The 25,668-nt window shown below is 46.0% G+C and overlaps 1 protein-coding gene across 1 annotated transcript in view; it reads left to right on the top strand.

Annotated features, from left to right (window-relative positions):
• XKR6 (XK related 6) overlaps nt 1-25,668 on the top strand; it is an 810,260-nt gene that overhangs the window by 660,370 nt on the left and 124,222 nt on the right. Inside the window, exon 2 of the mRNA XM_085610424.1 lies at nt 16,007-16,203. Within this exon, the coding sequence (XP_085466550.1) occupies nt 16,007-16,203 (197 nt within the window). The remainder of the gene's footprint in view (nt 1-16,006; nt 16,204-25,668) is intronic.

Genomic DNA, 25,668 nt, shown 5'->3' with positions numbered 1-25,668 from the left:
TATATATATATATATATATATCGATGAAACGTCTCTTAAATCCTTCTTTGTCAGGAAAGGATGAAGCGAACCCAAAGTATGGTGCAATTTGATTATTTCATCCCGTGCACCTCAGCCATAATGCTTTTCAGCCCTCGTAGGGCCTTGATCACATGACACATTAAGGGAGCGTGCATAACCTTTTTAAAGTGACAGTGCTACTTGTCATGTCTATGGAAATAATAGACATGGAAAAAATCTTGCCAATTTCTTTCACAATGGCTATTCTATTTAATATATTATGAATTGACATTGGCAAATTATGAATCGTGCAAAATGAGCAATAGAGATAAAAATTGTATATCAATAAATATGTAAATAAATAAATATTAAATACATACATATACTGCTCATAAAAGATGCAAATGCATGATGTTTAGAACTCATATAGATTGGTTAAAAATGCATATAAAAAGTAAAACAAATGTAAACTTTATCATATGGTTAAAAGCATATCACCAGTCCAACATGGTTCTATTTGTATACACCTCGATGCCAAGATTTAGCAATTGTAAATACATACTGATATAGCCCAAGTGGGCTTTGAAATGATCATTCCTAGTCCAATAATAAAGTGCTGGTGCAAATTAAAGTGTCAACTAATAAACCCATAGATTCACATGTGCAAATTGGTGCAAAATTAAAAAACATAAATGTTAAAAACATTGATGAGGCAGTGATAAGATTTAAGCAGTTTAAAAAAACAATATTTTCATAAATGTGTAAAGAAATCTTCACTAGAATTCAAACCATTCGGAGTCTTACAATCCAGCTCTAAAATGTATTTAGTCTCCAACCTTCTTAACATAGCCTCACGATCTCCTCCTCTTCTCAGAGGAGGGACCGTTTCCACAACAAAGTATTTTAGCTCAAACGATTTTTTTGAGTGTATCTCATCAAAATGTCTTGCAACAGGATATGTTGTGTCTCCATTGTTGATTGCCCTTATGTGCTGGAGTATCCGCTTGTGGACCTGTAACTTAGTGCTGCCAACATATCGCAGGCCACAGGGACACTCCAGCACATAAACGGCAAACTCAGTCTTGCATGTTAGTTTGTTGGTGATGTGGACAGGTTTGCTATTAAGAGGCGTGATATATTCAGTCTTGTTAACACCTTGTTTGCAAGCTTTACAAACAGCACATTTGATGAATCCTTTACTGGTGTTGAGCCAAGTTGTCTTGTTTCTCACCTCTGGGCTACTCTTGACTAATATATCGCTCATAGATCGAGATTTTCTGAATGTTAGATTAGGGGACCTTGTTAGTGTACCACCTAAGACTGAGTTATCATCCTACGTATTATTTTGTGTTGAATATTGTAGGTGAGAATTAGTCTAGACGGTTGTGTTGCCTCTGATACTTGGTTTGAAACACTGCCAGTTTTACAAACCAATGCCTGTGTTCTACCATGTTTGTTCGCTCGTATCATGGCCTTATTGATCACTTCCAATGAGTAGCCTCTCCTGAGAAATTTGTCTTTGCATTCTTTCTGTGCTAATAGAAAATCAGAGTCTGAACTGCAAATTCTCCTTATCCGCAGCATTTCTCCGTAAGGGATGCTGCGGATTAGATGGGCAGGGTGGTGATTTGTAGCATGTAATAGAGTATTACCAGCTGTAGATTTTCTGTATAGCTTGGTGTGTAGCTGATTGTTTCTGAACGAAAATCTCCACGTCCAAAAAACAAATAGATACATTACTGATCTGGCCAGTAAACCTGAGATTAAGATTGTTGTCATTTATTTGCTCAATAAATTGGAGGGCCGCATTCTCCGTGCCTCTCCAAATTATTAGCAAATCATCTATGTACCTGAACCACCTTATTACGTTATTTGACATCGTTGCTTCAAAGGTGGTCCTGAGGACCTGTTCTTCCCACAGTCCCATGTGCAAACAGGCATAACTGGGGGAAAAACAGGCCCCCATAGCCACACCCTGAACCTGCTATATATAAAACTGACTATGTACAGTTTTTGAATTACTGATATCTACTTGGATTAAAGCGTGTGAATCTATGAAAGACACCCCAATACTGGAGAAGAACAAAAGTTACTTATCTGTAAACTGTGGTTCTCCAATATTGCTGTCTGTTAGAACTGGGGGTCTCTAGTTAGCAATGGTAGACACCTTTGTCCAAATAGGGACCCTTGCTTCTAAGTCAGGATAAGGGGATTACACTCCTAGATAACCCCTGCTCACCCCCTTGGTAGCTTGGCACGAGCAGACAGGCTTATCTCAGAGGCAGTGTGTTAAGCATTTGTGAACACATACAGTAATACAGTGAAAACACTACAGATGGACACCACACAGGTTTTATAAAAATAAGTATTCTTTATTTAGACTTAACACAAAACCACAAACGACAAAAATCCACAATACTGTACTCAAAATTGACTTAAAGATGGTAGAAGTTCAAGTTGTTGGTAAATGCGACACAGTTCTCACAAAAGTACCTGGATGCGTAACGCAAAATAAACAAAAAGGCTCGCAGCGGGAGATGCGTCGGTTCCGTGCCCTGGGGGAGATGATGCGTCGCGACTCAATGCTTGCGCAGAGTAGGGGCTGCGTCGTGATCCTTACCGGTGCGACCCGGTTGCGATGCGCAAGATGGCGCCTCAATGCGATGCAACAATCCTGGTGCGATGCGAGAAGATGGCGCCCTTGATGCGACGATGCGACAGCGATGCGTTCACGCCCTGGCAGCCTTGCGACGACTCTGTACTTTGGAGCCACGACAGGCCCTGCGAAACGCTTCTTCGGCGATGCGATGGTGACCCTCTCGATGGCGTCACGCTTCTCCGGTGATGCGACAGCAGACAGCTTCGATGAAGACACGCTTCCTGGGCGGCGGCGGCATGCTTCTCCGGCGATGCTACAGCTACGGCGGTGACACGCTTCTTCTCGTTGCGTCGCGCTTCCAGCTCCCAGCGACACGCAGGCTTCTGCAGCTAGAATTCCCAGCAAGGAAATTCAGAGGAGAGCTGGTGGTGAAGTCTTTTGTCCCAGAGACTTCAGCAGGAGGCAAGCACAAGTTCAAGCCGTGGGAGAAATATTCTGTAAGATGATGAAAGTCCTTTGAAAAGTTCCTTCTCCCTTCCTTGGCAATGAAGACACCACTGCAGGCCAACCCAGCAAACAGCACACTGGCAGAGGGGCAGTCCAAACTCCTGCAGCTTCCTTGGTTCTTCTCCTTGTCAAAAGTTTCGTCTTGTTCCCAAAAGTGATCTAAAGTTCTTGGGTCTGGGTCCCAATATTTATACCACAAAATCCTTTGTTCTCTGAAGACAGAGTGGCCTCTGCCTAGTCCAAACCAGTTCTTGAGCACTTTGTTTACAGGACTCCTCCTTTCCTTTCACAGTGCAGGGCAGAAACATCAGACGCCCCACAGGAGGTGGAGCCAGCATTGTGGAGGGAAAGCACAGCCCTGGAGCACTTTGTTGACATGATTCCTTCTCTTCTTTCCCAGTGCAGGGCAGAGACATCAGCCGCACCCCAGGAGGTGGAGCCAGCATTGTGGAGGGAAGGCCCAGCCCCAGTCCTATTCAAGTCCCAGGTGCAACTCCTCCCTCCCATCTAGATGCAGATCTCCCTATTCACCACTGGGCTGACTCATTCTGTCTCCCGGAATTCCCCAACCCTGTCACTCAAACTCCAGACAAGGAATACACTACCTATCGGAGGCAGGCTTTGGATAGTTAGACAAGAAAATACCTACTTTCTAAAATTGGTATTTTCAAACACAGAAAGTTAAAAACAACTTTACTAAAAGATGTATTTTATCATTCTGAGTTCAGGCATGCTAAATTCGAATTTCTACCATGTTCCCTGAGTCAGTTAAGATTATAAAATGTAATAATCTAACTGCCCATTCTGGCCTATGGAGAACAGGTAGACTTGCAATAGTGAAAAACGAAAATGGCTGTAATTCACTATTAGGACATGCTACACACACCAGGGCATGCCCTACCTTATACTTACAATGCACCCTGCCCTATGGCCTACCATAGGAGTGTCTGATATGAAGAAAAGGGAAGGTTTAGGGACTGGCAAGTGGGTGCACTTGGTCAGTCAGCACGGCAGTACCGGACTGCACATAGGTTCTGCAATCGCAGACATGAGACACACTTTACAAGCTGCTTCTGTGGGTGGCACAACCAGTGCTGCAAGCCCACCAGCAGCATTTGATTTACAAGCCCTGGGCACACATGGTGCACTGTACTAGGATCTGACAAGTAAATCAAATAACCAAATCATGGAGTCACTAATCAATAGATCAATTTAACATAGGGAGCACTTGCACTGTGGCACTGAATAGCAGTGGCACAGTGCCGAAAGCATATAACCAGCAAAAACATATAAAAAACAGGGGAGGCAATACGACAAAATGGAAGGGAGACTCACACCAATGATGCCAGGTCTAACACGTGTCCCCTCCAGCTGAAATGTGGGGAGAACTACCCTTCCCCTGGGGAGTTCTCTTCACTAAGGCGGAAGAATCTGGACTGACCATCAGCGTTGGCGTGTTCTGTACCAGGGCGGTGTTCCACCGTAAAGTCCATACCCTGTAGGGAAATGGACCACTTCAACAACTTTGGGTTCTCACCCCTCATCTGCATTAGCCATCTGAGGGGCCTGTGGTCAGTCTGAACCAGGAAGTGAGTCCCAAACAAGTATGGTCTCAGCTTCTTCAGTGCCCAGACCACAGCAAATGCCTCACGCTCAATTGCACTCCACCTCTGTTCCCGTGGAAGTAACCTCCTACTGATGAAGGCTACAGGTTGGTCTAGGCCCTCTTCATTAATCTGTGATAGAACAGCCCCCATGCCATGCTCTGAAGAGTTTGTCTGAACAATGAATTATTTTGAGAAGTTGGGCACCTGAAGCACGGGTGCTGTGCACATGGCAGTCTTCAGGGCGTCAAAAGCCTTCTGACAGGTGTCAGTCCAGTTCACTTTCTTGGGCTGCTTCCTGGAAGTCAGCTCAGTCAAGGGTGTAACAATGTTGCCATACCCCTTGACAAACCTCCTGTAGTACCCCGTGAGTCCTAAAAAGGCTCTCACCTGTGTCTGAGTCTTCAGGGACTCCCATGCCAGGATGGTATCAATCTTGGCCGCTCCCTACCTCGTGCCCCAAGTACACCACGGACACCTGCCCGATCTGGCACTTTCTCGCCTTGTTCGTGAGGCCTGCCTTTCGCAGTTCCATCAACACTTCCCAGAGGTGGGGCAGATGTTCTTCCCAACTGGCGCTGAACACTGCAATGTCATCTAGGTAGGCAGCACTGAAATCCTCCAGTCCAGCCAACACCTGGTTGACCAACCTCTGAAAGGTGGCAGGGGCATTCTTCATCCCAAAAGGCATCACCCGGAATTGGTAGTGCCCATCTGGTGTGGAGAATGCTGACCTCTCTTTGGCCCCATTAGTCAAGGCGATCTGCCAGTACCCAGACTTCAAATCAAAAGTGCTGAGGTACTGTGCAGCCCCTAACCGATCAATGAGCTCATCAACTCTGGGGATGGGGTGCGTGTCAGTCCTGGTGACTGAATTAAGTCTTCGGTAGTCCAAACAGAGCCGGAGTTCAGGTGTGGCACCAGGCGTGCCAGCCTTTGGGACCAAAACTACTGGGCTGGCTCAAGGATTGTTTGAGGACTCAATCACCCCTAAAGCAAACATCTTGGAGACTTCCACCCTGATGTAAGCTCTGACCTTGTCAGTCATTCTGTAAGCCTTGTGCTTCACGGGAGGACTGTCCCCAGTGTTCGCATCATGGACGCACCACTCAGTGATACCAGGAATCAAGGAAAATAGATCAGAGAATTGCCCCAACAGTTGGCGACAATCTTGCTGCTGATCAGGGGTCAGGGTGGCAGAGAGGCTGACTCCATCCACTGACCCATCTTGCTCTGTCGCAGACAGGAGGTCAGGAAGAGGCTCGGTCTCCTCCTTCATTCCATCATCTGTCGCTAGGAGCATGCCCACTTCGGACCTTTCTAAGTGGGGCTTCAGGCGGTTAACATGTAGGACCCGCAAAGGGTTCCTGGGAGACCGCAAGTTCACCAGATAGGTGACATCACTCTTGCGCTCCACCACCTCAAATGGACCGGTCCACCTGTCCTGGAGTGCACAAGGCTCTACAGGGGCCATGACCCAAATGTTCTGTCCAGGCTGAAGCTCAATCAGAGTGGCATTCTGATTGTACCACCACTTCATCTCTTCCTGGCTGGCTTCCAGATTCGCCTGAGCGAGCTCTCTGAATCACCGAGTCTGGTTCCTGAAGGCCAGCATGCAACTGTATACATCCTGGGGAGGGTTCCTGGGAGATTGCTCCCAGCCTTCCCTGACGAGACTCAAAGGTCCGCTTACCAGGTGACCATACAACAGTTCAAAGGGAATGAACCCTAGGGACTTTTGTGGCACCTCACGGTAAGCAAACAGAAGGCATGGCAAGAGGACGTCCCACTTACGCCTCATTGGTTCCTCAAGACCCATTTTCATGCCTTTAAGGTTCCGGTTGAATCTTTCCACCAGCCCATTACCTTGGGGGTGGTAAGGAGTGGTGAACTTGTAGGTAACACCACACTCCTTCCACAGGGACTTCATATAGCTAGATATGAAATTGGTACCACGGTCTGACCCCACCTCTCTGGGGAACCCCACACAGGAGAAAATCCCCATCAGTGCACGTCCCACCACGGGGGCCGTCACTGTCCTGAGTGGGTTGGCTTCCGGGTACCGGGTAGCATTGTCCACCAAGACCAGGATAAACCTGTTGCCCATGGCTGTCTCGGGGTCCAGTGGCCCCACAATGTCAATGCCCACCCGTTCAAAGGGGATACTGACTACAGGGAAAGGTTGGAGAGGGGCCTTGTGCCTCCTTCCACTTTTCCCACTTGCCTGGCAAGTTTGACAAGTCCTACAATGAGTATCTGAACTCTTCCGCATCTGGGGCCAATAGAAGTGGGTGACAAGCCTTTCAAAGGTCTTGTTCTGCCCCAGATGTCCAGCTAAAGGTACGTCATGAGCCAACCCCAGTAGGAAGGCTCTGAAGCACTGGGGTACCACCAGCACAAGGGCTGACTCAGGCTCGGCAACCTTAGGCTCGCTATACAGGAGGTCATTCTCCCAGTAGATCCAATGTGATCCAGACTGATCACCTGCTGCCTGGTTTGTGGCCTGTTGCCTCAACCCTCAAGAGAAGGGCACTTCTTCAGCTCTGCACAAAATTCCTCCCTGGAGGGCCCCCCTTCTTGCTAGCAATGGGTCAGCTCAGGTAGGTTCCCCAGTTCAGAAACTTGCTCCCCTGTAGGTTCCAGGGCATCCCCCTCAAGGTCTGCCTCCTCCTGGACCATGGGAACAATGGGGGCTGGTTTCCCGCGCCCCCTACCTCTTCTCTTTAAGGCAGGTTCCTGGGCCATACTTCCAGGCTCCAGGATCTCTTGTACACCCTTGGCTGCCATAGACCAAGTGGTCACACACGCCCACTCAGGCAGACCCAACATCTCTAAATGAGCCCTCTTCTCCACCTTAGCCCAAGGGGAGCTTTCCAAATCATTGCCCAACAGACAGTCAAGAGGCATGGCTGGCCTAACAGCTACTTGAAGAGTTCCAGAACCCCCCCCCCCCACTCAAAGCGAACCTGAGCCACTTTGCAATGGCATTCTGTGTTGTCAGCGGCAACAACTGGGAAGAATGCATTGGGGACCACCTGCTCTTCAGACACCAAGTGACACTTGACAGCTGTCACACTGGCTCCGGTGTCTCTAAGAGCCTTCACTCTGTGGCCATTGATGGTCACCCACTGCCTGTACTTTTAGTGTTATCAGGCAGCTGAATTTTTTGGACCATCTCAAAGTCTCCTAATAAGACAAGGGACATTTCTGCGGGACCCCACCCACCTTGGTCACACTTCTCCTCCACTCCCAGGGCTACACTGGCCATCTGACGGGGGGTGCACGGGGTGGCACATACTGACCCTTTTGGGGACACTGGGGATCATACCAACGGTGACCCACCTGCTTACACTGAAAGCAGGTAGCAGGCCCCCTATGAACAAGTTTACCTGTCGGGGGTTCTGACTTCTTCTCAGGGGGAGGCTGGGAACCCTTACCTTGGTTCCCTTGGAATTACTTTGGGGCCTTTTCTGGAACTCCCTCTGTTTACCATTGTCCCCCCACTCTTCTGCTGGGGACCCTGGCCACCTTTGGCGGAGTCTCCCGCATGACCCTTGTGGACCCTGGTACTGACCCAGCGGTCCGCCTCCTCAGCAAGCTTCCTAGGGTTAGTCAACTTGCTATCAATAAGTTGCTGGCGTAGCTCTGGAAAACAATTAGCAGACAAGTGCTCCCTTGGAATCAAATCATAGAGAGCTTCAAAAGTATCCACTTTGCTACCCTTCACCCAACCATCCATAGCTCTGCAAAAGAAAGATACATATTCTACCCAAGTGGTTCCCTCCAGCTTCTTACAATTCCTGAACCTCTGTCTATAAGTTCTGGGGTCAAACCATATCTTGTCATCAGTGCTTCCTTCATGTGGGCATAAGACATTCTATTCTCACTAGGTAGGTCTAACAAAGTATCCCTCCCCTCACTCATAAAGCGGCCCCACAACCCTGCTCCCCAATCTTTCTCAGGGACCCGGTGGGCCAACATTGCTATTTCATAGGCTGCAAACCACTGCCCAATATCTTCATGCTTATGGAAATCTTTGATGACATCCTTGGGAATATATACCCTGCCTTCTGATGGAACAGATGCTGCGCTTCCACCAGAGGGATTGATCTCTAAGCCCTTCGCCTTGCTCTCTAACTCCCTCAACATCCTCTCATGTTCCATTCTCATTCACTCTCGCTCCAAGGACAATCTGTTATTCTCTGCTTCCCTCTGACCCTCCATCTTCAGCTTAGCCATCTCCAGCTTGTGTGCCCTATTTCTCTCCCTGTCTTCCAACTCTCTGGGGGACAGGTCTTTGGAAGAGATACTACTGCCAGGTGGGGACGGTACCCCTCCCCTGCCTGGAAACACTGGCCTATCCAGTCGCTCATCTGCATCCCCAGCTGGCTCCACCACAAGATCAGGGGCATTTCTTGCTTCTACCCAGGCCCTCAACGCCTTTTGGTAGTCATCCTTTTTAGAAATGCCTGGTGTAGCAACTTTCAATTTCTTGCAGAGATGCTTGCGCTGTTTCAAAGTGTAGGTTTCCAACCTCTCTTCCTCAAAATCAAGATCCATAGATGCAACAGATGCTGGTCTACTCATGGTAGTAAGAATTGGTAGTTCCCAGGAAAAAATAACAGTCGAAGGAAAGAATTCTACTCAAAAAAAGTATGTGGTCGCGTTTGGTCTGCACTAGGCCTGGACTAAAATTCCGTTCCGCTCGCGGAAATTCCGATAATTTGAAATTTTCGCGTTACGCGGAGAGCGCGAAAATGTCAAAATTTCCGCGATCCGCATTTAACCGGAAATTTTTTGCTTGCTCGCGCTGTAAAATAATACATTCTCGCGTGCGCGCGATCGCCTTACCTGAATCCCTGCGTTCGCCGACAAGTTTTCTCGATCCGGTCGCGTTCTCCACGAGATGTTGGATTGTTGGTAGCCATTTGCGCTGTCTCGCGACAGTTCGCGCCCGCAGTAACGTCATTCGTCGCGCGATCAGGTCTTTCTTCTCGCGATCATGCACCGCGAGACAAGTGAAAACAAGATGGCCGCGCCCGTGAGCAACCGCATGGGTAAGTTGGCGAGCCGCGACCACGTAGAAAATACCGCGAACGGGCAGGAAAAAAACTTCCGCATCTTCGCGATATTTCTGCGTGTTTGCGGAGATTTTTAACATTTTCGCGATAAGTGAATTTCGCAAATTCCGCCCACCGTGTACACCAATCACTGTATATGAGTCATAAATGCAGGTCCAAATCCTCACCGCTGCCCACCAGTGTTAGAACTGGGGGTCTCTAGTTGGCAATGGTATACACCTTTGTCCAAATAGGGACCCTTGCTTCCAAGTCAGGATAAGGGGATTACTCTCCTAGATAACCCCTGCTCACGCCCTTGGTAGCTTGGCACGAGCAGACAGGCTTATCTCAGAGGCAGTGTGTTATGCATTTGTGAACACATACAGTAATACAATGAAAACACTACAGATGGACACCACACAGGTTTTATAAAAATAAGTATTCTTTATATAGACTTAACACAAGATCACAAACTACAAAAATCCACAATACTGTACTCAAAATTGACTTAAAGATAGTAGAATTAGCTTAGTTCAAGTTGTTGGTAAATGCGACACAGTTCTCACAAAAGTACCTGGATGCATAACGCAAAATAAACAAAAAGGCTCGCAGAGGGAGATGCGTCAGTTCCGTGCTCCGGGGAAGATGATGCGTCGCGCCTCAATGCTTGTGCAGAGTAGGGGATGCGTCGTGATCCTGACAGGTGCGAGGGTGATGCGTAGGTTCTCGGCCTGCGGCCCGGTTGCGATGAGCAAGATGGCACCTCGATGCGATGCAACAATCCTGGTGCGATGCGAGAAGATGGCCCCCTTGATGCGACGGCGATGCGTTCACGCCCTGGCAGCCTTGGGACGACTCTGTACTTTGGAGCCGCGACAGGCCCTGCGACACGCTTCTCCGGCGCTGCAATGGCGACCCTCTCGATGGCGTCACGCTTCTCCGGGGATGCGACGACTACAGCTGCGGCGGCGACACGCTTCTTCTCGTTGCGTCGCGCTTCCAGCTCCCAGCGACACGCAGGCTTCTGCAGATAGAATTCCCAGCAAGGAAATTCAGAGGGGAGCTGGTGGTGAAGTCTTTTGTCGCTGAGACTTCAGCAGGAGGCAAGCACAAGTTCAAGCCCTTGGAGAAATATTCTGTAAGATGATGAAAGTCTTTTGAAAAGTTCCTTCTCCTTTTCTTGGCAATGAAGACACCACTGCAGGCCAACCCAGCAAACAGCACACTGGCAGAGGGGCAATTCAAACTGCTGCAGCTTCCTTGGTTCTTCTCCTTGGCAAAAGTTTTGTCTTGTTCCCAGAAGTGATCTAAAGTTCTTGGGTCTGGGTCCCAATATTTATTACCACAAAATCCTTTGTTCTCTGAAGGCAGAGAGGCCTCTGCCTAGTCCAAACTAGTTCTTGAGCACTTTGTTTACAGGACTCCTTCTTTCCTTTCACAGTTCAGGGCAGAAACATCAGACGCCCCACAGGAGGTGGAGCCAGCATTGTGGAGGGAAAGCACAGCCCTGGAGCACTTTGTTGACATGATTCCTTCTCTTCTTTCACAGTGCAGGGCAGAGACATCAGCTGCACCCCAGGAGGTGGAGCCAGCATTGCGGAGGGAAGGCCCAGCCCTATTCAGGTCCCAGGTGCAACTCCTCCCTCCCATCTAGATGCAGATCTCCTTATTCACCACTGGGCTGACTCATTCTGTCTCCTGGAATTCCCCAGCCCTGTCACTCAAACTCCAGACAAGGAATACACAACCTAGCAGAGGCAGGCGTTGGATAGTTAGAGAAGAAAATACCTACTTTCTAAAAGTGGTATTTTCAAACACAGAATGTTAAAACCAACTTTACTAAAATATATATTTTATCATTCTGAGTTCAGGCATACTAAATTCGAATTTCTACGATGTTCCCTGAGTCAGTTAGGATTATAAGATGTAATAATCTAACTGCCCATTCTGGCCTATGGAGAACAGGTAGCCTTGCAATAGTGAAAGATGAAAATGGCTGTAATTCACTATTAGGACATGCTACACACACCAGGGCATGTCCTACCTTATACTTACAATGCACCCTGCCCTAGGGCCTACCATAGGGGTGTCTGATATGAAGAAAAGGGAAGGTTTAGAGACTGGCAAGTGGGTGCACTTGGTCAGTCAGCATGGCAGTACCAGACTGAACATAGGTTCTGCAATGGCAGACCTGAGACACACTTTATAACCAGCAAAAACATATCAAAAACAGAGGAGGCAATCCGACAAAATGGAAGGGAGACTCACGCCAATGATGGCAGTTCTAACAGTGTCTTTAATAGATTCTCATGCGATCCACCCACCTCCCCTCAGAGACTCCCCTCATTTACTTGATTATTATGTCACTCTCGTGCTAGAAAATCTGAGTGTCTGAGCCTCTGGGGGGAGGGTTCTAGAGGGTGCTGACGCCTGATTGGCTGGAGTTTGGACTATATCTAATGACTTGGACGAGCTAATGAAGTGACAGATTTTTCCCATTGATTGCTATGCTACAATACTTCCTATGGAATTGTTTTGCTATGCTATTGTTATACTATGTATATATGTATATATATATTGCTATTTTATGTACCGTGGGAATCACACTTCGATGACGGGGAATAATTCAAGCATGTGAATCTATGAAAGACACCAATACTGGAGAACCACAGTTTACAGGTAAGTAACTTTTGTTCTTCTCTCACAACACCAAAGGACTTACTGTATAGGAGAATAAAAAATACAAACTGTGCCAACGATGAACCGTGCTACTAACCCGAAAACATGGTCTAGGGAGTACTAAGAGCTGCATAACTGCAGTAACTCTAAATGAAGGGTGCGCCCCCCTCAACTTCCACCAGAGTCTCAATCACAAAAGTGACCCACAGTCACCACCACTTTTGAGCACGCCCAATATTAACATCACCCTCTCCCAAAATTCCATACACCAGGCGTTACCCCATACCACTGAAAAACAAGGTGGGTCCGATAAGGCCACAGAAGTACATAGTTACTCCATGAGTACATCTTCAATCGCTGCATGCTGCGAAGTATCACTCCCTAATGAGAATAATGGCCGTAGAACTACAACTCCCAGAATGCAGTCGCTGGAATGCTAAAAATCCATCACCCGCAGTTATACACAATATGGGGTGATTTAGTACTTCTATGGGCAAACTTCTGCACTAGAAATCGTCTTCACCCTCACGCTAATAAGCACCTTCCATTAACCTTCGCCCTTTCACTCTAGCAGCCCATCAATCCGCACCATGCGTACCTATAAACTGCCCTCTTCATTTGCAGAAGGACCATAGAGGCCGAGGCAGAAGGAGCACCGCAGCGCGTCACCCCAAACCGGAAGTCTAAAGAATAGGCAATACCGATAGAGCGTCCCCAAACTTCCGCCATAGAGATAGGAATACTAAGCGCGCCCCCATGGTTTTGGCTCAATATTGTGCAGTAGAAAAAGAGTCTTGTTTGGATACTTTACAGAGTGTTTAAATGTCAACAAAAATCTAGACAACAGTATAATAGCATTTATTAGACAGAACAAGCCTTTGCAGTGCAATAGGACTTGCATTTATGTGAGACCTATTGCATTGCCTCACGGACAACGGAAGTGCGGGCGGAAGAGGGGGTGAAAAGGCACGGACAAAGTAGTGCTCACAATCTAAATAACACGTACAGTACTGTGCAACACTCGAAGTAAAAGGGCCAGTAGCCATGGGAGGGCACAACTGACGACATGGCCATAATAAGGAGGGACTAAAAAGTCTCATAATCAATCAGAAGACAGCATTTACGAAAGACAATGACTCAAGCCAATTAAAAACATGGGCGGAGAGTGGGCGGAGCTTCCACTGCATGCTCCATTACAGCATGCCTCGCAGAGCGAGCAGTGGATGCAGGCTGCCGCTTTAGGCTCGACCTAAAAGCAGTACTTCTTTGGGTTGTGAAATTGCAGCAGGTTTGACCTGCCGAAATCTAACAAAGATGTGAACTTTATTGCACCCGTCAGTTATGGTGTGTAGTAAACTCTGCATAATTCGGCTTTCCAGCACAGGGGTCTGAAAACTCTGGCCCACTCACAATCAGGGCCTTAGATTGCAGCAGAGTGCCCATTTATTTTTTAACAGGTGTTCATGCACCTATTAGGCTGGCCTATGAATACCTCCAACTAAATTGAAGATCAATTTTACAGATTAAAGCCTGCTAACACAGCATTTCATAGTCTTATATGTGCATATATTGTTATGAAATATGCAGCTTTATCGAGCTGCTATATTGTGACTTCCAGTTGGCTAAAGCTATTTTAAAAAACAGAGCAATTACTGTTTTCAGTCCTGTGTACATCAGAGAAAGTAAAATGTGGGTGCCGTTTGTTTTTGATCATGTTTAAAATGTTAGTTCCCATCATACACCAGTATTAAGGAGCAATATATCATTTGTACTCATATTTTGAAATATGTAAAAAGTAACTAGCTAGTATTTATTTTACATCTGCAGACTTTAGGAAACCTTTCTCATAAGCATTTTGCTTTCACATATCAGCATGCGTCACCAAATGTCAGTTTGTAAAAGCCCTCACTTTGTAGCCATAAGCATCCTAATACTGTTATTCGTGAAAAAATGAATAAGCAAAACTTTGTAAAGGTCAATATTTCCTGGGCTTAGTATTACCTAAGCAGAACAAAAGGTATGCAGCTGCTGGGAGGGAAGGACGGGAGGATCTAGCTCACGGAATCTGAGACAGGAGTTCTGGGGATCTGATTGCATAGAAGCAAGAGCCCTCACACACTCGTGCAGGAGTTATGCTTCATCATCAGGCAGCTCCTCGTTGGGCCAGCGCTGCAGTGCCCAGTGGGTCCCTCGAGGGGACTGTTTGCTGGAGGTCTTTTGAGCAAGAGATGCCGATGTGAGGTGTGGGAGGGAGGTGCTCTTGGTATAGATTGGTGCAATGGGAATTAGTAGTTAAAATAGCTAAGAGCTACCCAATTAAATTTAATAGTGAGTTTCTTGTTATGATTAAAAGGCAATGGGTGGCTGAATGTAGGAATAATGGTCCAATCCAGCTCATAAAAGTGTGTGTGTGTGTGTGCGTGTGTGTGCCTGTGTGTGTTACCTTGTTGGGGTATCTCCCCACTTTTTGAAAAATTGGTTAGCTGAGCTTAATTAGGCTATACAAACACCTAAATATGTTGTGATTAAAAGGCAATGGGTGGCTGAATTTAGGAGTAATGGTCCAATCCAGCTCATAAAAGTGTGTGTGTGTGTGCGTGTGTGTGTTACCTTGTGGGGGTATCTCCCCACTTTTTGAAAAATTGGATAGCTGAGCTTAATTAGGCTATAAAAACATCTAAATATGTTGTCTAGCAAAATCAGGGAATGCAGTAGATTTTGACATTTCGCGCACTTCAATTGGCTTATGTGGTTTATAGAGAACCACATGAACTACACGCCTGCAAGTTACTGGCTGTCTTCTGCCTTGTTTTTGTAATCATTCTGCTTATTGCAAAATGAAAAACAAATTTCACCTAGCCTTAGCATGAAGTGACAAATTATACAATCAGTGACAGATTATATATCATTTGACAAGTTGGATCTTCAGTTCATTTACTGAATGGTAGGAGCGATAGAGCAAGTCTGATGTTCAAAGAGATGTTTTTCCACGTGTAGGTGGCTTGCCTCCTGATCTTTACTTTGTTGCATATCATTAGTTTTGTATTTCACAACACATATGGCATCGCAATCATGAGTTACGATTGCTTTGAATTCAGTGACATGCTGACATGGCACATGTTGACATACTTGCACATCTTGGTTCCTGAGAATGTTGATAAACATGGTGCCTCAGAGTACTAATGATGAGGAAGACTCTTGATCAGCAAAGTCATTTTAACTGACAATAATGAGTGGGTAACACAATTGTGTAAATTACTTTGCCATTTGCAGCTAGTGTTTTGTACCTTTTTGAAGAAATTGATCCCACAGGAGAGATATTTACTTTTGTCCAGATCCCTTCTGTATGAGGTAACGCAGATCCCTTCTGTATGCGGTAACGTACTTCTTTAAACCTAGGTTTTTCATTAACTTCAGATTTCTTTCTTAGCTCATGACTAGTTCTTAGAAATGTTAATGTGGAAAGAGCCTGGTATCAAATACAAGTGCCACAATTATTTTGTTGGATTGTTAGTGAGATCATAAATTTAACAAAAACCTTTGAATTCCCTTTACAGGTATATAAGGACGATGTACCTGGGCATTCAGAGTCAGCGGCAGAAAGAACACCAGCGTCGCTTTTACTGGGCTATGATGTACGAATATGCAGATGTCAACATGCTGCGCCTCCTAGAGACCTTCTTGGAGAGCGCCCCGCAACTGGTGCTACAGCTCTGCATAATGATCCACAAGAACCGTGCAGAGACTCTCCCGTGTAAGTTTCATCAAAACTCCGCACCATTCCCTCTTTATCAGTGCCCATGCAACTGATGGTAGGATTCCCGTGGTCCTCATCGGAAGACTCACCTAACGGCATCTCAGAAATTTCCACCTTGTATGGAATTCCATGCGTCCCATCCAACTCTGTTTGACCTTCCATCTACACAATTCAATTTCATTTTTCCATCAGTTGTGTTGTACAGTGTAACCGCAGGGTCTGGTGCAATCTGTTGCTCTCCCTATTTTAGGAGAATGTGTTGTGCTTGTTGATGAATTGATTGGTCAACACTTTTCAGCAGTGAGGCGTTCTGACTATTTCTGCTTTCAGACAACTGAAAAAAGATTAATATTGGTATCTCTTGTTTTATCCAAGAAGTAAAGCTGTGGTTAGAATATATAGCGGAGTTATATGGTTAGAATAGCTTTACTTATAGTTGTATTTATTAGGAGATTTCCAGGTCATCAAATTACTCCCTGAAATTTCTTTAGAGATCAATTGAGAGGTGACATTCGTCCTTGAATAAGTCACAGCTAATCACCAGTTATGGCCAGTATCCATGCCTAAGAAGTCAAAATATATATTTTTACACGTGTTCTCAATTCAAGCCAATAATCGAGATAGATAGATAGATAGATACTTCACTTGGTCCATTGCTATTCCACCCATGCAGGGATACCCAGGTCATAATTAACACTTTGGAAAGCCATTCTATATATTAAGGCTAGAACAATATCTGGAACCAAAATGTTTCACTACATATTGCCTGTAGTGAAAGAAATTCACTGGCTTTCTCCAGAAACCAGTATTCAATTTGAATTGGTATGCATCACATTCAAGGCCATTCGTAAATGAAATCTGGACTATATGACAGCCTCTCTTAAAATCCCTAGCGGTATCCAGAATTTTAGGCATATCAATAAGCTTAGTTTGGAATCCAAAACAAAAAGCTCCTACAAAGCTACCATACATTTCTTCTCAACGCAGCCCCCACCATCTGGAGCTCCCTAACAGTTGATGTGAGATGCTTCAAAGACCTCCTCTAGTTTTGCAAAGGACTAAAATATGTATGCTTTAGATAATCCTGAGTTGAATTTATTCATTGATCTCCAGCTTCTCTTTTCCTTTCCTGGTCTCTCTTTCAAAGTGCCTCGCATCACCCCTGCCTGTCTTCCCACTCTATTGTACTTCTCCCCTTTATCTTTATGTAATCTCTTAGCTCCTTTCTACTTGAAACCTATACTCAAATGCATCCATTCACTGCCCACCTGCCTATTAACTTTTTTCCTCAGTCTTCATGTACCACTCTCAATCCTCCCCTTGAATTCCACAGCCCCACCATCTGCCCTTTTATCTCCCCCTGTCTTCGTATCCTATGTGACATCTTCACCTAAACTGTTGTCACCCTTCACTTCAACTTGTAGTCCCCTAGCACAAGTGATCCCCAGTCCCAATTTACCAAACCTATTTACCTTTTCATTCTCATTTCCTAACCCTATGTCTTCTTCGTTTTCTCTTCTTAGTTCCACATGACATTCAGCCCATTGGGTTATTTTTTATTCAGTGTTTTTCTCTTCTCTTTACATCTCGGCAAGACTAGTTGTAAGTAGTTTCATTATCTTTATCGCTGACACTGTTAATTGTTGGTTCTGTGAAGGGTTTTCTGATGGATAATTTCTAAGTGAGGATTCCTCACCAGTAGAACAACCCCAGGAATCAGACTGGATCCGGAAAACTTCAAAGCTCTGAAGTCACTGGAAGAGGGCATGAACTCGGTCGATGCCGGAAGTAGCGGCACACAGTGTCACCAAGGCCATAATGCACCCGCCCCGGTGCAACAACATCAGTCCCCCTTTTTCTCTCCTTTGACACAGATCTGGTGTTTAGCTCTCTGAGAAGTGTTTTCTTCACAGAAAATTCTAGAAAATGCAGTACCATGTCCCCTCCCAAGAAATCAGGGTTCAAACGCTCCAGGTATTGCATTATGTCCATTATGGACCCCTATTTATTTTGCTTCTGGTGCCTAGGGTCAGGCAATGTCCCCAAGGCCTGTTCTTCCTGCCTCAGTATGCACCCTAAGGGCATCAAAGAGCGGGAGGCCAAAGCTCTTCACAGCCAGTGCTAAAGAGGCCCACATCGCCACAAACGTTTGAGGCACCGCTCCAGATGTCTATCATTCTCTTCAACTTGCAAGAAAAAGAAAAAACGCAGAGAGGCAAAAAAGCACTCAAGAGGTTACTCTCCCCGTCGCTTTACATTTCCCAAAGGACATTTGTCCACGGAGCCGGAATTAGTTAACTTATTCCCAGCAGAGCCTCCTCCGCGCACCCCTTCTCAACCACTCGACAAAGATCCGGAGTTACCTCTGTCTTTCCTGGAGCCTTTGATGCCGGTACCTCTACCGCATGAGACTCCAGCATCGGTCCAGCCTTTTTCTTCCAGGGGATTCTCATCAATAGTCATAAGCACTGAATATTCCCGCCCATGTGCAGGGACCAAGGAATCTATCAAAAAATATATATATAAAAACATATATATACAGCCCTATATATATATATATATATATATACTTATATCATTTTTTCACCCAATAATTCAGCCTCATTATCAAAAACCAAAAGTTAATCAATGTACTGAAACTCTGCTTTTGCAACCCTACATTGTACAAAATAGAAAACAGGAGAACAAGAATCACTGAACTCTCTTTAATGAGTAAAAGAAACTCAATCTGCAAAATAGCAGGCATTGTTAACTCAAAGGCTGCATTGAAAACCCAATAGCATAGAAAATAAAAGTAACTTAGAACAAAAAAAAACTGGCACCATGCCTTTAAGGCAGCTATGACCCCCAGCTTCCCATCATGCCTCAGGGGTGAACGTTAGGTCAGTTGTTCTTTCCGGCTCCTTCAGTCAGGACCCTGGAGTTTCAGCTCTGATTAGTTTTTGACTTTTTGTCAAAAATCTCATTTTTATTTGACTGGTTTACCTTTCACTTGACGTTTTTCATCTTGTAGAGTAAGGTACTAACTTTTTTTCTGGTAGAAACTGTTTATTTTTCTGTCACAACATGCCTTCTCTTTTCAACCCTTGTCCCTCCTGTGGCAAGAAGAAGGCAAAAACTGACACACAGATTGTAGTGACACACAGATTGTGTGTATATTCTGCCTTCTTGAGTCTCCCTCCTCGGAGGCTTGCCAACATTGTAAAAAGCTCTTTTGGCCTACTCTCACGGAGAGAGAGAGAATTTGTCTCTATGGACTATCAGAAAAATAAAAATCTACTTCAAGAGGAAGATCTCCAGTGAGGCATAAGAAGAAGAGGTCCAGATCGACTTCAGCGTAGGGCTCGGCATTGAAAATGCCTCCAACGATGAAGAAACAAGTGTCCCCGTCGACGAGACCTCCGCCGTCGACAGCATTGGAGCACCACGTGGCGTCTATGACTACACCGAAAACGGCAATTTCAACGTCGATTCATCGTCGTCAATTGCAAGATCAGCCTCCCACGTTGACGTCCTTTACCTGGGCGCCCCTTTGGTAGCCATCAACAGACTCCAGGTTATACAGAACTGCGCAGCACGTCTACTTACCAACTCTGTTAGACGTTCGTCCGCTAGACCTTCCCTTGCAAAATTGCACTGGCTGCCGGTTGTGCAAAGGATCCATTTTAAAGCATTGTGCATTGCTCACAATGCCCTTTCCAATAAGGGCCCTCCTGTTGTTAGATCTCTTATCCTGCCCTATTGTCCTTCTAGACCACTTAGATCAGAAAATAGGCATCTTGTCAAAGTTCCAGCTATGAAAAGGATGCGCAGTGGAGGACGTCGCTTCGGCTACAACGCGGCGAAACTCTGGAATAATCTTCCACTGATGATTCGGTCTGAATCCAACTATCTTTTGTTCCGTAAATGTTTAAAGACTCATCTGTTCCCCTGAATCTTGTTATCTGCTCTAGGATTTGCTATAGCGCTGGGGCGCTCTAGGGTATCCATGCGCTTTATAAATGCCCTTTCAATTCAATTCAATTCAATGTCAACTCAGCCGTGTTCAACGTCGAGGAGTCAGTCTCCATTGGCGTTGACTCAACGTTCACCGTCGAAGCACAGGTCTCCATCGGCGTCAGCTCATATACGTTCGACATCGAGGCAAACCCCTCTGTCAACGTCAACCCGGCGACAATCAACGTCGAGGAGTCGGTCTCCGTTGGCATTGTCTCAACGTTCAACGTTAGCGGTGGCGTTAAACCACCCGAGCGATCACCCAGCGCTCTAGGCTGCTGCCTAGAAGAGATAGCCAGATGGATGGACCACTCGTGCCTTAAGCTCAATGGGGACAAAGCGGAGCTTATGCTTTTGGGCAATGCCCCCGCATTTAACTCAGCTTTGTTGTGGCCCAACTGTCTTGGGCCCGCGCCAGCTCCTAAAGAACAAATTAAGAGTCTGGGAGTATGGCTGGACCGCTCTCTCACCTTTAGCCATCAAGCGGTAAAACGTTCCGCCTCTTGCTTTGGTATACTTAGAATGCTTCGAAAGGTCCTCCCTCTCCTCCCTTTTCAAGCTAGAAGGATCATGGTCCAGGTGCTTTTTCTCTCTCGCCTTGACTACGGCAATGCTCTTTATCTGGGTGCACCTCATTCAACCATCAATAAGCTCCAGATTGTTCAAAACTGCGCTGCTCGCCTCCTTCTACAGACCCCGTGGTGGCAGTCGGCAAAACCTGCCATTAAGGCCTTACACTGGCTGCCGATCAAAGAGAGGATTCAGTTTAAAGCCATGTGTCTTGCCCAGAAAGCTTTCTGGAAGACTGGCCCTTCCATCATCCAATCTTTGATCACTCCCTACCAACCGAGAAGGGTTCTCCGATCCACCACTGCTTTCCTCTCTCTTCCCCCCAGAATAAAGAGAGCTAGAAGTGGCCGACGGTCCTTCACGCATAACGCATCAACTCTTTGGAATACTCTCCCTATTTCTCTTCAACAGAAATCCAATCTACTTGTCTTCCGGAGGCCTTTAAAAACTTGGCTTTATAAAAACTGGCATTAACATGCATCCTACTGGTTCCGGCTGTGCTGTCCGTAGCGCTGGGAGGCCTCAGGGTAGCCATCGCGCTTTATAAATGCAATTTTCATTTCATTCATTCATTTCAACGTCGAGGCACAGGTCTCCGTCGGCATCAGCTCATAGATGCTTAACGTCGAGGCAAACACCTCCGTTGGCGTCAACCCGGCGACGATCGACGTCGAGGCCCGAACTAACACCCTCTTGATGTCGGTCAGTATCCAGAAGACGTTCACCGTCGTCGACTCACCGCACGATGTCTAGGCATCGGTCTCCGTTGGTGGCTTCACGACCGACGTCGAGGCATTCGTCGTCGAGATTGATGTTGAGGGCTAAAATACAGCTGGAGCACTTCTCCGGTGGTCCAAGAGTCAGTGACTCCGCGCTCGGCGTCTAGGCGTTCTTCCCAGTCGACGTCAACTCATCACTGTAACCGATCAAGGTCTGTGTAAATGTACCCCCGTGAGTGCACACTGGTGCAGGGTCACCCTCTCGTCCACGGGTCCGAAGACTTAACAAAAGAGAGATTGGCACTGGATTGGAGTAAAACAAACCAAGTTTATTAAATACTCATGAGCAGGACTGCAGCCGAACAACACCCTCAAGTGTTGTGGGAGGAAGTACACTGAATTCTCCAGCCATCGTCCTTATATACAAGTTTGTTGCAATGCAAGCATGTGGACAGAAATGGAAAGAGCAAGTTTAGACACAGAAGTAACTATCAGCAAACAAGGGAAGGTGGATGACCACTTGGTCAGCAAATAAGGACGGGGAGCAGGAATGTTTATGACAGCAGTAAACGGTCAATAGATAGCCTCTAAGACCAGGTGCACCGGCAGCTACAAACCCCCAGTATGTACATTGCTTAGCCATGTCGAAAGAGGTCAACTAAAGTTGATGACACAAGCAGGGTGAAAAGGCAAACAGCAGAGGATGAAAGAATGACGAAGGAAGCAAAATGGATGCCACAGTAAAAGTGGCTGTCGCTTATGCTAACGTTAAATATTACACGTTTCCACAGGTCAAGATGCACGGCGTCATCGACTTCGAGGTCGCCGCAGGTTATTGTGCCGACGTCGGGCAGCTCAGCTTCATCTCCTGAGCGTTCACACCCTCAGGTGACAAACCCTCCTGTGCAAAAAGAGACAAGGGGTCAATCATCACCCTCTGTGCATCTGTCTCCTAGATAGATGTTGCCACTGCATCATTGACAGAAGTCTACAGCGGGGCAGGTACGAGAACTACTGGACTACTCTAGCCCCCTATACAGATCACCACTGGCTTGGTTGGTGCAAACAGTAGATCTCCCTCGAACCACTCCTTCAAGGGGTCGAACAGCGACAACTTCCGCGAGAAGAAGGTCCGCAACACGAGGTCATCGGAGAAGATACAGATCGCCTACATGGTATTCTTCCTCAACTCAGTCTTCAAAAAGGGACTATTCACCTACCCTGACTGACAGTCCACCTTCAAGGGGCTACAAAATTGAGCATTGATATGCCTGCCCCACAAACCTCCTCCTCTTTGATTTTTTAAACATTGCACCAAAGAACAGCGGCTAGACCTTTATTGCTTTTGGTACCGGGGCTTCTGCAGCCTGTCATGGAGGTGTTTCTCACACATGCAACACTCAAGACCACACTAGCAAGAATACTGAACAAGCATTGGCATAGCCAATAGGTCTCACCTTTGGGACCTTATAAGTGTCTAGCCATGCAACAGTTAATGTTGTTGCAGTAAGGATATAGTGCTGCATAACTAAATACTTATAAGGTCCCAAAGGCGAGATCTATTGACTATGCCAATGCTTGTTACTGGCTGAAGTTCAGAGTGCTTCAGATGAGTTGAATGTGCTATTAAACAAACACTGTTGTTGATGCCTATTGCCATTTTAACACTATTAACTGCCATTTAAAGTTACCAGGGATTCCCAGCTTGATGATGGGGAATGATTTGAGGCATGAGAACTGCTCCTTGGTTCACCGATCAACTAAAAATCACTAAAAGTTTGTGTAGAACCGCCGAAAAACTATGGCGGAAAACTAAAAATTCTGTAGATGGCGAAAATTATAAGAAACAGCACCATGGCTACATGAACGAAATAAAACTGGCCAAAAAATCTTATTTGATTAACCGGATAAAAATGGCAGAAAATTCCTCTAGGGAACTCCATCATATTCTCAAAGAATTCACCATTCCTATAAATCAGCCCATTGTGTCCGTCTCTCAAGATTGGACTGACTCCCTATCTGAATTATTTGAGGAAAAAACTATGAATATTCATCGGACCTTCCCTTCCACACCTGACCGCACTTGCATTGAAGAACTCTCTTGCCCCTTACCCGACCCTCCCGGTTTTTTAAACAAATTTATGGAATGTGACCGTAAGTCTGTCATCTCGGCCATGACAAAAATAAAATCAGGCTCTCCCGCTGACCCTTTCCCTTCAAAAACGTTCTCTATCATGGCACCAACAGTCTTAGATGGACTGATTGACTTATTCAACAAGTCCTTTGCAGAAGCGGACTTTCCCTCAATTTGGAAGGCAGCTAGAATCAGGCCAATTTTAAAGAAGCCATCGTCCGACCCTAAGCTACTTTTAAACTACCAACCCATCTCCCTACTGCCCTATTTTGGGAAAATACTGGATTCTCTTGTGAATCAACAGCTGGTGAACCATCTTGAAAGCCATGGACTTTTAGATTCCTCTCAATCCGGCTTCAGAGCAGCGCATAGCACGGAAACTGCGCTGATCGAGGTTACTGACAATTTTAGACTAGCTCTAGATAAACATCAGTCAGTTATCCTCATTCTGCTCGATCTGTCGGCTGCCTTTGACACCATCTCCCATAAGATTCTTGGACAACGACTCTGGGAGGTTGGTGTCTGGGGGAAGGCTCTGAAATGGTTGAGCAGCTACCTGTCAGAGCGTAAAACCACCGTCCAGATGGTAAATACCACCTCCTGTGAGAGACCAGTAAAAATGGGTGTTCCACAGGGCTCTATCCTGAGCCCCACCCTTTTTAATCTTTACAGGACCCCTTTAGCTGTAGTGATCAGACTATATGGCTTTGATGTCATATCCTACGCAGACGATACGCAGATTCTGGTCACTCTAGGTCCCGACCCTAGCGATACTAAGCAACGTCTTAAAAACTGCTTGATCCATGTTGATAAATGGATGACATTCAACCATCTCCAGCTAAACGGGGGCAAGTCCGAGATAATGCTCTTTGGCAAAGCTATTGACCATTGGACGCAGGACTGGTGGCCATCCAGGCTCGGCCCATGTCCTGCCCATAAGAACGTGGTCCGTAATCTAGGATTTTACATGGACAATTGTTTATCCATGAGGGGTCATGTTAATCATGTCATCGGCACCTGTTTCGGTGTTAAGCGTAGCCTACGTAAGGTCTTCAAATAGCTTCCCTTAGAGGCACGAAGACCTCTAATACAAGGACCATTGACATGATCATTAACACAATGGATTACGGCAATGCCTTATTGCTGTCAATAAATGTAGATCTCATAAACAGGCTTCAGACTCTTCAGAACACGGCTGCTAGATTAGTCCTTGATCGCCCATACAGATTCCCATCGGCAATATGTCCAAATACTCTTCACTGGCTCCCAGTGAAAAAACGAACTCTTTTTAAAACACTATGTCTAACTCATAAACATATGTATGGAATCGGCCCAAAATATTGGCTGTCAAAGTTACCTTGGTATCAACCATCCAGGACACTGCGCTCTAGTGATTCGGCTCTGCTGACCCCCTTAGAACTCACACTGCTAGGCAAGGGGGCCGTGCATTTTCCTCTTTGGCCCCAGCATCTTGGAATAAAATGCCTTACTATCTTCGTAGTATGCCAGACCACAGCAGTTTTCGTAAAAAGTTGAAGACCTGGCTTTTTGGAAATTAGCTCAAGTCCGTTTCCTTTCAGAGCTGTCTGCAAGCGCCATGAGACTTTTATGAGTGATTTGTGCGCGATACAAATGTCCCTGATTTGATTTGATGTAACCATATAAAAGATCCAATGCTGGAGAAAAAGGTTTCACTCCATTCATTTTTTTGTACCTGCAAGGTAGATCCACAGAGTTCATTATCTTAATACAATCCTTGCAATTTTTAGAACAAAGGCTTGCATCCAATGTGAGATCTGGAACCTTTATATTGTTCCCCATTTCCAAAGCCAAAAGCAGAATCTTCTCTTTTGGTCGTAGATAAAGCCCAGACTCAAATATAATGCATCTCTACTCTTCCAGGGTATCACATGTGCCAGATTACATTGCTTTGAACCATACTGCCAAGCACAGTTGGAGTTCGAGAAGTCACCATCCTGATTTTTCTAAACTTTGTTTAACTGATGCAAGCCCAAGATGTGCTACCATCCTCCCGTCTTCATG

The sequence above is a fragment of the Triturus cristatus genome, chromosome 6, assembly GCF_964204655.1.
Source record: "Triturus cristatus chromosome 6, aTriCri1.1, whole genome shotgun sequence".
NCBI classification, from domain to species: domain Eukaryota; kingdom Metazoa; phylum Chordata; class Amphibia; order Caudata; family Salamandridae; genus Triturus; species Triturus cristatus.
This window is presented reverse-complemented; position numbering and strand designations above follow the sequence as displayed.